This window comes from Podarcis muralis, chromosome 10, assembly GCF_964188315.1.
Source record: "Podarcis muralis chromosome 10, rPodMur119.hap1.1, whole genome shotgun sequence".
NCBI classification, from domain to species: domain Eukaryota; kingdom Metazoa; phylum Chordata; class Lepidosauria; order Squamata; family Lacertidae; genus Podarcis; species Podarcis muralis.
Window position 1 is genome coordinate 22,878,505 of NC_135664.1, and position 14,247 is coordinate 22,892,751.

Genomic DNA, 14,247 nt, shown 5'->3' on the forward strand with positions numbered 1-14,247 from the left:
TTTCCAGTTCATGTGGCCAGCATGACTAAACTGCTTCTGGCACAACAAAACACACAGAAATGCCATCTACCTTCCTACCACAGCTGTACCTATTTATCTACTTGCACTGGCATGCTTTTGAACTGCTAGGTTGGCAGGAGCTGGGACAGAGCAACGGGAGCTCACCCTGTCGCGGGGATTTGAACCGCCAACCTTCCGATCGGAAGCCCAAGAAGCTCAGTGGTTTAGACCACAGTGCCACCCTATTATACCACCCACCTGACTGGGTTGTTGGGTAGCTCCCAACAAAATATAGTAAAATTTAGTAAAAACACATCAAACACTAAAAACTTCCCTGAAGAAAGCTGCCTTCAGCTGTCTTTTAAAATTCAGATAGCTGTTTATCTGTTTGATATCTGCTAGGAGGGCGTTCCACAGCGCAGGTGCCACTACCCAAAAGGCCCTCTGCCTGGTTCCCTGTAACCTCACCTCTCACAATGAGGAAACCACTTCATCGCACCAAATCATATCCTTGGCTCTATTTACTTTGCCTGATATTTTTGCCTTTGCTGTTCTCCAGGACCCCATCCAAACAGCAAGTACTGCTCAAAATTGCCCCAAACTATCTTGTTCCACAATACAGGGAGCGGAAACTGTGGCTCCAGATATTGTCCCAGCCAGGAAGGCCAACAGTCAGTAATGATGGGACCTGGCGTTTGGCAACATCTGGAAGGCGACGAGTCCCTGCCCTTGAAATAAGTGAAACAAAACTCCTGCATAATAGCAAGAATGTGATAGGCTTTCTGTGAGGAAAGTGGTAACAATAATCCATTAGCACAGGAGTCCTGCACAACTGAAGTTATGGTGTGCATTTTTCTGTTTGCTGCTTCCTGTTTCCTGTCATGGTAGGTAAAGAAGTAGAGGAGATGCATTTTTATATATTTGAATGTTATGCTTTATCTTCCCACATCCTGCTCCTAATTCCTACTGAAGCCAGTGAGATTGTTGTCTGTCAATGAAGCTAAAGCTGTTTCCCTGCTTCTCCCATGGTGAGAAATGGACACCTCTTAGTCACACACAGGAAACTGTGTCTTGGGGGGAGGCGGAGAACGACACAGTCCAAATTCAATATTTGCTTAATCTCTTTAAGCAGTGTGAGAGACTTTGTATCACTCTTGCCAGGAATGATTTATTCCGCTTCAGATGACAGTAACTCTTTCACAACTGCTCTGAGAAGGTGAGGAGAATGTGACACTGTCTGCGTCACCGAAGGCCCTTGGCAGATCTTTCTCTCAGAGAAAGTAGCTTTCGCTGCGACTTCCCCTCCATTGTGCCCGCTGAATAAACACTGCCTATTGGAAAGCCTGAAAGGTGATCATTTCCCCTCTTCCTCATCCCTTTTACATTACTAATAAAACAAGTAACAAAGACTATTTCAGTTTGTATAGGAACTGGCCTGGACATAACAGCTACAACCATCTAGAACAGGGGTCAGCAACCGGGTGCCTTCAAACACACAGGTGCCCACAAAGGCCTTCCCTTGACATCCACTGGACCCCACCTGAAATTAGGCCTGAAAGCATTTTATTGTAACCAACAGAAGAGGTTGCAGAGTGTTCTGGGTTGTGGGGTTTTGTGGAGCCCACAAAAGTTTCTCCACTTTGCAAATGTGCTGACAGCCCCCCAAAAGTGAGTGACCTCTTATCTGCAATGTAAAAGCTCGCTTATGCTTCGTATTTCCATACAATGCAATTGATGATCCAATGAGTTTGGCTATGTGAGTAAAAATGGAAGAAGTTATTTCATGTGAATGATGGCATAGCTGACTCCTTCGGATAATTCATGCAGGGATTATTACGATGACATTCTTGGCTCTGCTTGTACATGTGAAAACCAATAGTTTGGGACTGGGGTATCCAAAGGTCCTTTGAGAGAATCCCCTTCACCCACTGGACTAAATATATGAGGCATTCTTAGCATCCCATAACCCTCCATGGCTTGGTGGATGGGAAGCAAAGCAGGGCCTTCTGTTCTGTGACACTAGGTTGTGAAACTCCATCCCTAAATACATTTAGTTGGTCTCCTCTCTCTCTCAACTTTATGGAGTTTGAGAGCACCATATTTTCCAATTTAGCTTTTATTTTGATTTGAAGTCTTTCTCCCCCCCCGCTGCAGCTGTTATACTCTTTTCTTGATTTTATTCAATATCACTGTTTTATTGTATTTAAACTATTTGTATTGTATTTGAATTGTTTTTATTGTAAGTTGCTTTGAGGGCCCTTTCTAGGCCCAAGAAGCAGCATACAGTGGTACCTCTGGTTACGAACGCTTATGGTTACGAACGCTTCAGGTTATGAGCTCCGCTAACCCAGAAGTAGCTGCTCCTGGTTGAGAACTTTGCCCCGGGATGAGAACAGAAATCGTGTGCCACAGGCACTTGCGCAATGGGAGGCAAGCGCAATGGAACGGTTTCAGCTTAAGAATGGACCTCCGGAACGAATTAAGTTCGTAGTCAGAGGTACCACTGCATAAATAAGCATATACATAAATATAAAAGATTAAAAAAATAAATTGTGAATCTGACTAAGGGCAGATTCACAACTGTACTTGCCATACCCAAACGTGTCATTTTTGGCATGTCTCAAGGTCATTATGGGCTTATTTGCAGTAACACACTTATCATCCAACCCTAAGTGTGTTTACAGAGTTTGGAAGGTCTTATTCTTCAGTAAGCCTGCATGGGATTGCAGCCTTAGACTAATCCTCCAGAACTGCTGTCAATTCAGGAGTTACCTGGGAGTAAGTCCCAGTTCACTCCACTAGAACTATTCTGGAGAACACGCTTAGAAATCTGGAAACTGCAGAAGGTACTGTGTGTTGTTTAGTTAGCAATAACTACCGTATTTTTTGCTTCATAAGACACACTTTTCCCTTCCTAAAAAGTAAGGGGAAATGTGTGTGTGTGTTATGGAGCGAATGCAGGGGGGAGGCAGGCAGGAAAAGCCCCCAAAAGCCGCACACAAGCTCCATGCAGCTCTTGTGGGCTTTTCCTCAGGAGGGAGAAGGGACTGACGCGGCCAGTCAGTCCCTTCTCCCTCCTCGTAGAAAAGCCCGCAGGAGCAGCGCGCTCCTTAAAGGGTGTGCGGCTCCTGTGGGCTTTTGCGGGAGGGGGGGTATTGCCATAGCTGCACGCAGCCTCTCCTGGACGGAGAGGTTGCGCGCAGCTATGGCAGAAGCCAAGACAGCGAGCGGGATGGATCCCGCTCACTGTCTTGGCTTCTTTGCTCTTTGGGGCTGGGGGAGGGGGAACCCGGGCTTCCCCGGCAGCCCCGAGAAGCTCGCAGAGCAGCAGGATGGCTGTGCGCCTTTCCGCTGCTCCCCAACCTGCTCTTTGGGGCTGGCAGTGGGGGAAAGCAGCTCTTCCCCCCACCGCCAGCCCCACAAGCTCAGGGAGCAGCGGAAGGCTGTGCGCCTTTCCACTGCTCCCTGACCTGCTCTTCGGGGCTGGCGGTGGGCTTCCTCCTGCCAGCCCCAAAGAGCATGTCGAAAGGAACCCAGAGCCTCTGGAGCACAGCAGGAACTCCCGCCACACTCCGGAGGCTTCGGGTTGCCTTCACTGAAGCCTGGAGAGCAAGAGGGGTCGGTGCGCACCGACCCCTCATGCTCTCCAGGCTTCCAGCCTGAAGGCGACTGAACACACCTTGAACGGCACCTTGTTTTAGAGGGGGAGAACAAGGGGGGGAAATCTCCCCCTCAGAATTTTTTTTCTTGTTCTCCCCCTCTAAAACAAGGTGCGTCCTATGGTCGGGTGCGTCCTATAGAGCGAAAAATACGGTATATCAGGTTCTTTCTCTGTCTTTCAGCAGGTATATTTTTCCCTGGGATGAGAAAAATAACTTCCCTAAGGCAGGGAATGTACATTTCAGCTTTTGTTTTCTTATGTGGGGCAGTGGTTTCTTAAAGACGGCAGTGTTATCTGACTTGGGATTACCTTCTTTAAGATTACTGGGTGTGGTGGCACAAAGGCAAGAGACGAAGCTATGTCTGGCAAACCTCTGTTTACACTTGGTTTGCTGCATATTAAAACAAGGAATTTAAATATTTTGAACTCCTGTGGTGGCAAAGAAAACAGAAGTGAACAAACCAGTTTTCAGAAGAGAAAGGTACCTTCATGGCACAGGTGATACTTCTAAACAAAATGCTGCCCACACTAGGTTTTCACATGCCAATTCAGCTGACTTCCCTAGGAATGCTGCTTCGTTTTGTAAAGTAATTTTCAGAATTAATTTCCTTTAGTTTCTTAATCCGGCCAAACATTTAACTGACATCACACCCTTCAGATCAAAATCCATTAATGAGATACAAGGAAGGGGAAAAATGAGGAAACTGGAAACTTTACATGCAAACAGACAAAAGCTTGTGAAATCCCAAAATCTCCCTATTTTTTTATATATTGCATAAGGAAACTGCAAATATGGAACAGGATACAACTCCTGTCGGGTTAATTTAGCCGCTGTCACTTCCATCCTATTCAGACACTATAAGCAACTCTCCTCTAACATAGCATCCATTGTATGCATTCATTGTGGGAAGAGGGTATTTGATTTTAATATACTAGCATTTGAGTGGAAATCAAATCTGTCTGTGCTTTTCCTGTGGTCAGAGCTTTTAAAGATCTCTAGATGAATCTGGCAGTCGAAATGACTCCTCTCGTCCCTTTTCAGTGTTGTTGCGGCCTCCTGAATGCAACATACATTGGCCTCACAGAGTCATCAGTGGACACTGTCATTTAGCTGTCAAATATGGAGAACACTGAACAGGAACACTACATAACTGGAAATTACAGGTCTTTTGGGATCTGATCTCAACATAGACCAAACATGCCTTGGACACACTGACTCCTATGGGCATCGATGAAAGCCTAAGCCAAGAAGTATATTGCAGGATTGATGCCTTACAGGAAGCAATCTAAATACTGGTCCCCTGCCCAACATGTAGAGTTGTTATTGATCTCCCTAGGAGTTCTGCTCATGCGTATAGGTCAGCAGATGGTTCAGCTCATTGTAATGCTGACTTTTTGTTGCTGCTCTCTTGTTTCCTGCTGGATTTCCTACATTGCAACTGTTCTTGTCACAGGATACTATGCAACTGTAATTAAAAGCAGGAACTGTCTATAGGTAGGGAGTTCTTGGTTTGCAGGCGGGTTTTGTTCTTGTTTTTATTATGTATTATGTTTTTTTTATCTTGCATTTTTACTTTGTGAACTACCCTGTTTAATAATTTTTTTAAAAAACTATACTTCATTTCAACCTTACTTATCACCTCTGTAAACTAATACAGTGGTACCTCGGGTTAAGTACTTAATTCGTTCCGGAGGTCTGTTCTTAACCTGAAACTGTTCTTAACCTGAAGCACCACTTTAGCTAATGGGGCCTCCTGCTGCCGCCGTGCCGCCAGAGCTAATAGGGTCTCCCACCACTGCACGATTTCTGTTCTCATCCTGAAGCAAAGTTCTTAACCCGAGGTACTATTTCTGGGTTAGCGGAGTCTGTAACCTGAAGCGTATGTAACCTGAGGTACCACTGTACATGAATGTGGCCTGAACCTTCATATGTTTATGCAGGTCTCATTTAGTTCCCATCTTAACATACATAAATTTACAACCTAATGAGAGGGAGGAGAGTAAGAAGAGACAGCAGATACCCCAAGTGTCATAGGCGAGATGGCCAGGTTGCTCACATAAAACACCAATCTTGGCTCAACTGCACTGGCTGCCAATTCATTTCTGGGCCCAAAACAAAGTGCTGGTTTTGACCTATAAAGCCTTAAACGGCCCAGGACCCCAGTACCTCAAGGACTGCCTCACTCCATATGAACCAATCCAGACACTACGGTCATAATCTGAGGCCCTTCTTCGTGCCCACAGGAGCTCCTGGGAGTGACAACATGAGAACAGGCCTTTTCTACAGTGACTCCTCATTTGTGGAATGCCTTCCCCAGGGCGGTTCAGCTGACAACTTCGTTATACTTCTTTAGGTGCCAGGCAAAAGCATTCCTCTTCATCCAGGCCTTTGGCTGATTAACGTCCTATACCCTTTTAAATGTGATTGTGGGAGGGGAATTAATTGTTTTGTTTTGATGTTCTCATTGTGTATTTTTTTGCTGTGAACTGCCCTGAGATCTACAGGTGAAGTATAATTTTTTGATGATGATGATGATGATGATGATGACATGATTGCTCAGCTAGCAAAACTGGAATATAAAAAATTAACTTGGGTAACCCATTTAAAAACAGGTTGGAGCAAGGGGGTTTAGTAATGCAGAGTACAGTGGTACCTCGGGTTAAGTACTTAATTCATTCCGGAGGTCCGTACTTAACCTGAAACTGTTCTTAACCTGAAGCACCACTTTAGCTAATGGGGCCTCCTGCTGCTGCTGCACCGCCGGAGCACAATTTCTGTTCTCATCCTAAAGCAAAGTTCTTAACCTGAAGCACTATTTCTGGGTTAGCGGAGTCTGTAACCTGAAGCGTATGTAACCTGAGGCACCACTGTAGAAGGTACTACAGGTTCAACTTCTTGCTAATGCTAGCAAGCCACACATACCCTAAACTGCATTCTTTGATGCTTATAATTGTATCCAAATGGAGTAAGCATTGTCTTGCCACTTGCTCTTCTCAAAGTTCCCCTTTCCCCATTTCACATTATTTTGTAATAGGAGGAAGATGGACCACTAAGAACAATGCTTAGTGTTGCCATGAGACTCCTTTTTCCTTCCTGACAAGGATTTTGTGTCTTTTACAGGCAGTGACACAAGAGGGCCACTAAATTGCAACTGTACTCCATTTTTTACATATTGAAAGTAGACAGGTATGAAGTTCATTTAAGTGATATGAGTAGACTGCGGTTCCAGGAAAGTCAGAACAATTCTGAGGCACACAACATTGTCAGTTCCCAATTCTTTTTAGACACACTGACTGAACTCTAATGCCTTGAAGTGTTGGAGAGCTAATGCCTGCCACTGAGAAGAAATTTATGTTATGTGGAAGTAATTTCCTGGGAGAGCCTAGTGAGGTTTCTTGAAAACCTTCCTGAATGGTTGACCGCTGCAATTAACAGCAGAAGTTAGAGGCAGGTCACCTAACAAATTCAACCGCCTTGATCCAGTGTAAGAAAGCTCCGTGAAGGAAAGAAACCACTGAGAGTAAGCAAGGAAAAACTTATTATTTTTTAAAATGAAATAGTGAACTGGGGGACAGGATGTTACATTTGAACATAACCTCCAGAGTTTTAACAATAAATTTGCATCTCTTCCGGGGAACAGGGAAAGAGCAAACAAATATTAAAATCTGGCTGGAAGCTGGGACACAAAAGGCTTTCTTTCTTTGTTCTGTTGCTTACTTTTAAAAGTGCAGCAGGGGAGGTAGTAGACACACCAATTTATCAGTAACTGAGAACCTTGGAGGAATTACTTTAAATTTCTTGGCAAGTGTTGAATGTGACTATGTTAAGCCAGTTACCATTAGTAAGAAATGAACAGGTATGTTAGCCTGAGCACAGAGCAAACACTTCAGTATTTTTATCGAAGAGTGGGTTCAAACGCAGTGTTCCACACAAAAAGTTTGTCATGGAAATGACCAGACTCTGGACTTAAGTGGTCCCTGAGACCTGCGGTGTTCTTCAACCATTTAGAAACAATGACCTCAGCACTAGTAAATTCAAGAGATATGTAAGTAGTAAGTGGACAGTTGCCAAGAAAGTCCAGCACAGTCACACTTGGCTTCCAAAGAGGAGTTAAAAAAAAGGAAGGGATTGGTAAAAAGGAAGTTGAATAGGAAAGTCAAGATGGCGAAATCTCCCCAGAATGATTGGGGGGGCGGGTATTCAAATCCACAATAATAGCAGCTTAACTGGAATGCAGACCAGGAGAGGTACCACCCAGGCCAAGAAAATACTGTACCAGCTATTAAGAAGCTAACAGAAGCAAGAAGACTTCCTTCAGAAAATGGAATACTTGCCCATATAAGGAACACAAACTTGGGCAAAAGGAATGCAAGCAGACAATAAGGGATGCAAAAAATAATAATGATAAAAGCATTAACAACAATACTTAAACATTATTTAAATACATTTGAAGCAGGAAAAAAAGCCATGGAGGCAGGCAGACCTTGGAATGACAAGGGAGATGTGCTAAAGAAGGAAAAGGCAATTGCTGAATTAATCCTTTATTACAATTTCATTGATCTTTGAACCAGATTAACTTTCTTAAGAAAGGCGTATAAGGAACTGAGGTAAATAGCGGTGATAGGAAATTAAGGTGTGGGCCTGTCTGACAAACTAAAAACTAACACGTTACTGGGTCCAGATAGGATCCACTCAAGAGTTCTTACAAAACTCAGCTATGAAGTTGCTAATCTTTTAACATAATTCCACCAATGTCTTGGGTAAACAGATACATTTTTACTTCATGACAGAAGCCCAGTATTGTGAGGGTTATCCTTGCGTCCAGGGGGAGGGAATTCCATCACTAGGGTGCCACTACAGAGAAGCCCCTGCAAAGAGGGAAGACAAGAATGCACACACGTTCTGTCCTACTCTTAAGTCTTATATCTATCTGGTCTGGTTTTATTTCTTTTCCACTTTTCTAACTTTAAATCAATTTGAAGTTTTGTGCATCAACAAAGTACAATTTTGGGCAGATTGATTTATGTAAAAACTTATTTTACAGGCTAGTGTAAATTTACCTGAGGTATTACTCCAAACGCTTTTCTCCACTGCTGCACAGAGACGGTGTTCCAGGAGACATCATCAATTTGAATATCTCCTTCTGTGGTCAAGAGTCTTAAAAAAGCAAAGAGCAGTGTACTTTTCCCTGAGCCAGTTCTTCCTAAAAGACCCACCTGCAATATTTATAAACATAAATTAATGAAGAAACCGCTCTCATAAATTAATCATTTGCGTGCTAGAAATTAACAGAAGAGCAGTTCAGAGAAGAATGTTTTGTGTTGAGATGGGCTTGAAACCATAAATATTAATGTAACAGCAGGAATGTGCACAGCTTCTGATGATATGATAGAATCTGTCCTTATAACAAGAACATATTTTTGCCCTAGTTTTGCTACCTTCCCCTTGGCATCAAAATTGGGCAAACGTCCAGTCATATGAACCACAGTTCATTCATAGTTCATTGTTCAGACCAGTGCTATTTTACCAGAGAAAGAAGAGCCGGAACTCACCATGAACACCTCCCTTTTTCTCTTATAATGGCAATGGTGCCCACCTGAGAGGTGCCGGAACTGAGCTCTGGTGAGTTCCGGCTGGGGAAAAACCTCCTGCTTCCAACCAAAACTGGAAACTCTTTTATTTTATTTTATTTTGGAAACTCATTTCTGCAAATATTGTGTTATTTTGGCACCAAAGTGCCAGCCAGGAGCTTTATCTATCTAAACGATGTTTTATATAAGTTATTGATGTCCAATAAAATCATTCTGCACTGGAGTACAGGGTCAGATTTAAGGTGCTGGTTTTGACCTTTAAAGCCCTTCACGGCCTAGGACCCTCATACCTACGGGACCGCCTCTCCCGGTATGCCCCACGGAGGACTTTAAGGTCCATAAATAGCAACACCCTAGAGGTCCCGGGCCCTAAGGAAGTCAGATTAGGCTTAACCAGAGCCAGGGCCTTTTCAACACTGGCTCCGGCCTGGTGGAATGCTCTGTCTCATGAGACCAGGGCCCTGCGGGATCTGATTTCTTTCCGCAGGGCCTGTAAGACAGAGTTGTTCCACCTGGCCTTTGGCTTAGAATCAGTTTGATTCCCTCCCCCTCTTTCTTTCTCCTTTCTCCTCCTACGAAGAGGCTGCATCCTAATGTTTTAATGTTGTATTTTAATCTTGTTTTTTAAATTGTGTTTTAATCAACTTGTTTTTATTATTGGTTGTTAGCCGCCCTGAGCCCGGTCTTGGCTGGGGAGGGCAGGGTATAAATAAAAATTACTATTACTATTACTATTATTATTAATAGTGTCATAGGAGAATATCCAGTAGGGGTGTCTCACTCAGACTTCTGGTTACACAAACAGTCCCTGTATGCCCCCAAATATGCTATAGAGGGTTGAGGGACAGCAGGGGGGAGGGCAGGCAAGAGAACCCCATTGTATCTGCAGGTGTGATGTTGTATCTCACCCACAATGTTTTCAATTTCAATTTGATATTGTGTTACTAGCACACTACCCTATATTTTTCTTTTCTGTGTACAAACTTACATATTTATTAGCAAGCCTTCCCACCAGACAAGCAGCGAAACAAAGAGACAGTGAAAGCAGGTAAATGTACCGAAATAGGAAATAAAATTTATTTTCTGGATATTTTACCCATCCTCCATGTTTTTACAGCAAATTCTCATTAACTCTGTGCTCTTTCTATGCTCAGCATTTCTAGAAACTGTGGGTTCCTTTTCCAAATACCCAACAAATGGGCTTTCCCTCTGTTCCTGCACAACTCACTGCATATTAAAATAATGTGAATAATTACTGTGAAATGTTCCTACATGATTTACTGCATATTAAAATAACTTGAATATTTATTGTGACGTGCTTCAGGTTAGTAATCAAGTATTACTTTTCTTTTAGGAATAGTGGTGGCACTTGCTTGACAGCGGATTAACTAAAATGAGTTTAATTGAAAACATTCTTACCCTTTGTCCTGGACTTATTGAAAAGGAAATATTTTCAAGTATGGCCAGTCCTCCATCTATGTACTTGGCCGTGAGATTCTTCACTGTCATTTGCCCGCCAGATGGCCAGACAGTCTTTTCCTTTGCATGCCTATTCTCAATTATGAGGGTGCGTGAAAGCTCTCCATTTTTCAAAGACGGTGCAGTTTTGGATTCTTCTGTTGGCATGTCAATAAACTTAAATACTCGGCTCACTGACCGCATCTGAAAACCAGACCAAGAACCACTGAAGTCATTTTCTGAAACATCTTTTTTTTTCCACGCATAGCTTGGCACAGAAGCAGACAAACTTCACCCTACTGAGTTTGATGTCAACAAATTAATCTTTACTTTGTAGTGTATAAATTGTGAGGATAAAGTACTTGGTTCTCTGACACTTTATATATATATATATATATATATATATATATATATATATATATATATATATGCAGGTTTTGGTGTCCTCGGGTGTCTTCCCGTGTAAAAGTTGGGGTGTCTAGGCGACGTTTCGACGAGGTCTCACTCGTCATCTTCAGGCTGGTGCTTTCGGCTTCTTGTTACTGGAACAGAGCAGGATCTCAGTGTTTGAGTTCCTATAAATATTGTTGAGGAGGTGTGGCCTCTAATGTTCTTGGGCAGAGAGGAAGTTCCCAGGCTAGTGTGCCTTTTCTTCTTTTGTTTCTTAATTACTTGAGGGATATCTTGAGTGATTTCTTGAGTTGTATCCTGAGTACCACTTAGGTGGGTCATTAGGTGTGGATTAGTTGCTAAAGCCTTTGTGTCTTGACCTCTTGAACTTTGTGAAGAGTTTTTCTGGGAAGATGGTTGTACTGCATTTTGTTGTGCTCTGGCTTGGCTTCGTGTATAGGGGCGAGCTGTGGCTTTGTGGTCTGTGCCAGCCAGATCTGTGTAGGGATTGCAGGGGGGTGCAGCATCCGGAGGTGCCACCATGGTTTGGCTACTGGATGGTATCTGTAATTCATCTGTGGAGAGGGTCTGGGTTTGGGTCTGGTGTGGTTGATTGGTGATGGCGTTCTGTGTGCCTCTGGCTCTGGTGTCAGTTTTTGTGGGGAGGGCTAGAACATTAGAGAACATTAGAGGCCACACCTCCTCAACAATATTTATAGGAACTCAAACACTGAGATCCTGCTCTGTTCCAGTAACAAGAAGCCGAAAGCACCAGCCTGAAGATGACGAGTGAGACCTCGTCGAAACGTCGCCTAGACACCCCAACTTTTACACGGGAAGACACCCGAGGACACCAAAACCTGCATTCCTGTACCCGTGAAAATCTACGAAAGCATATATATATATATATATATATATTCCCTATTAATTCTATGTGATAGTGTTAAGATGAGCAGTGGTAGCCTGCTTCTGCCACAGTTAATTCTTTAGTAGGGCTATTCTTAAAAAGAGTTTCTGAAAGACAGTTATTAGTTTATCCTGACCTTTCAGCTCTTAGGACAACAATGGGACTTGTTCACCATGGGAAAGCAAACTTCATGATAAAGAATCTTTGTGCGTTAATGGTGGGAAAGTACTGCAAGTCTTTGCGGTTAACTGGTTGTTTTTCTGCTTGTGTGGCTGTCATGCCGTCAGACTTCGGAAAACACTGTTCCTAAGTCCTGATTGGCACTTTTGATTCATTTACTTTGGTCAGAAAGTTCAAAGAAAGGCCACTCGGTTATCCATATGTTGCTCATACTACTACTGAGTTGTTGCAAGCAAAAAGAATAAAAGAAAAACTTCATTCAAATAAATGAGCTGCTCATTAACTACCACTAACTGGTAAATGAAAAGATAGAATGTAGCCGGGACAAAACCAATCATGTGATGACTGAAATTGTGACTCTGAAGAAGGCAAGAAAGGGAAGAAGCCTTGTTCCCTTTCTATTAAAAAAATAAAGCTGATTTAATGGAGCTAGGGGAGTGGCAAGAAATAACTAATGTGAATCGAATTTAAAAGGGAAAGGAGTTCAAGAAAGTGTTTTGTTTCCCCCCTGAAAGAGACACATCTGAAGTCACAGGGGAGAACAGTAACATTACTGCTGAAAAGAAAAGAAAGCTGAAGCAAGATCCATGTTCATCCAATATCCAAACAGCAAAGGCATGATATAAAATATGACAAATAATAGCAGAAATGCATTTGCAAACACATTTCTAAAGTAAGCAATTAAAGTCACTGGTCTATCATGCAAAACCAGTTTATTATGAAAAGAATAAACTTCAGTAAGCCTCAGGCTTCTGTCAGAGTTATCTCACTTACAGAATTATAAGGGGAAAGATAATCTAGTTTGTATATGTACCTTGGGAGAAAAGCGATGATAAACCTAGACAGCATCTTAAAAAGCAGACACACCACCTTGCCGACAAAGGTCCGTATAGTTAAAGCCATGGTTTTCCCAGTAGTGATGTGTGGAAGTGAGAGCTGGACCATAAAGAAGGCTGATTGCCAAAGAAGTGATGCTTTTGAATTATGGTGCTGTAGACTCTTGAGAGTCCCATGCACTGCAAGAAGATCAAACCTATCCATTCTGAAGGAAATCAGCCCTGAGTGCTCACTGGAAGAACAGATCCTGAAGCTGAATCTCCAATACTTTGGCCACCTCATGAGAAGAGAAGACTCCCTGGAAAAGACCCTGATGTTGGGAAAGATTGAGGGCACAAGGAGAAGGGGACGACAGAGGACGAGATGGTTGGACAGTGTTCTCGAAGCTACCAGCATGAGTTTGACAAAACTGTGGGAGGCAGTGGAAGACAGGAGTGCCTGGTGTGCTCTGGTCCATGGGGTCACGAAGAGTCGGACACGACTAAACAACAACAACAATATGTACCTTTGGGGACAGGAGTTTCTCATCTGTGTTGCATTTCTTGTGCTATACTCTTAAGTGGTGTTTAGTGGAGTCCTGCTCTGCATATGTAACTCCTTGTGTGATGATGCAGAGGGGGGAAGCAATGTCCCAAAGCAAAAGTATGCACACCAAAACTGCCCTTAAAAACTGATGGAGAAAGGTCATTGATTTAGCAGAGGTCAGCTGAGACCAAGCAAGAGGAATGGGTAGCAAGTCTGAATGAGTAGTGTGTTTAAATTGAGGGAATAATTATAGCATTAAAAGTACAAAGACAATGTACACAACATATGTATATCTCTGTGGCATGGAAACATCTGCCTAGCTCCAAATCCTTTGCAACAAATTTTGCATCAACAGTTTTTCACTGCAATGCTATATTTCCAGTTCATCAGCCTAACATTTTGTAATTGATGAGGAATCCAATATAGCCCACATTTTATGCAATTTTTTCTTTATTCTTGCTTGAAATTATGCAGCACTTTTAACGAATTCTTTGTAAGGACTAATCATCACACATGAAAATATCATTTGAGCAATTAACTGCAGAGGCCCAGAAGATGTCCTATGTAAAAAAAGACATGCATAAGATTTCACAGGGCATTTAGATACTTCCTCATGAGCTCATGGCATTTGGAAGCAAAAATCCAAATGAAAATGTTCGTGGGGGAAATAATTAATTCCTTTTTTCCTCCCCAGAAG

At 42.8% G+C, this 14,247-nt stretch overlaps 1 protein-coding gene across 2 annotated transcripts in view; it reads right to left on the bottom strand.

The window, feature by feature from the left end:
- The window catches only part of CFTR (CF transmembrane conductance regulator), a 92,149-nt gene that overhangs the window by 12,630 nt on the left and 65,272 nt on the right, over positions 1-14,247 (bottom strand). For both annotated transcript variants that reach the window (XM_028746566.2, XM_077935867.1), the window contains 2 exons: positions 10,673-10,915; positions 8,723-8,878 (listed from right to left, as the gene is read on the bottom strand). In XM_028746566.2, coding sequence (XP_028602399.2) covers positions 8,723-8,878; positions 10,673-10,915 — 399 coding nt within the window. The remainder of the gene's footprint in view (positions 1-8,722; positions 8,879-10,672; positions 10,916-14,247) is intronic.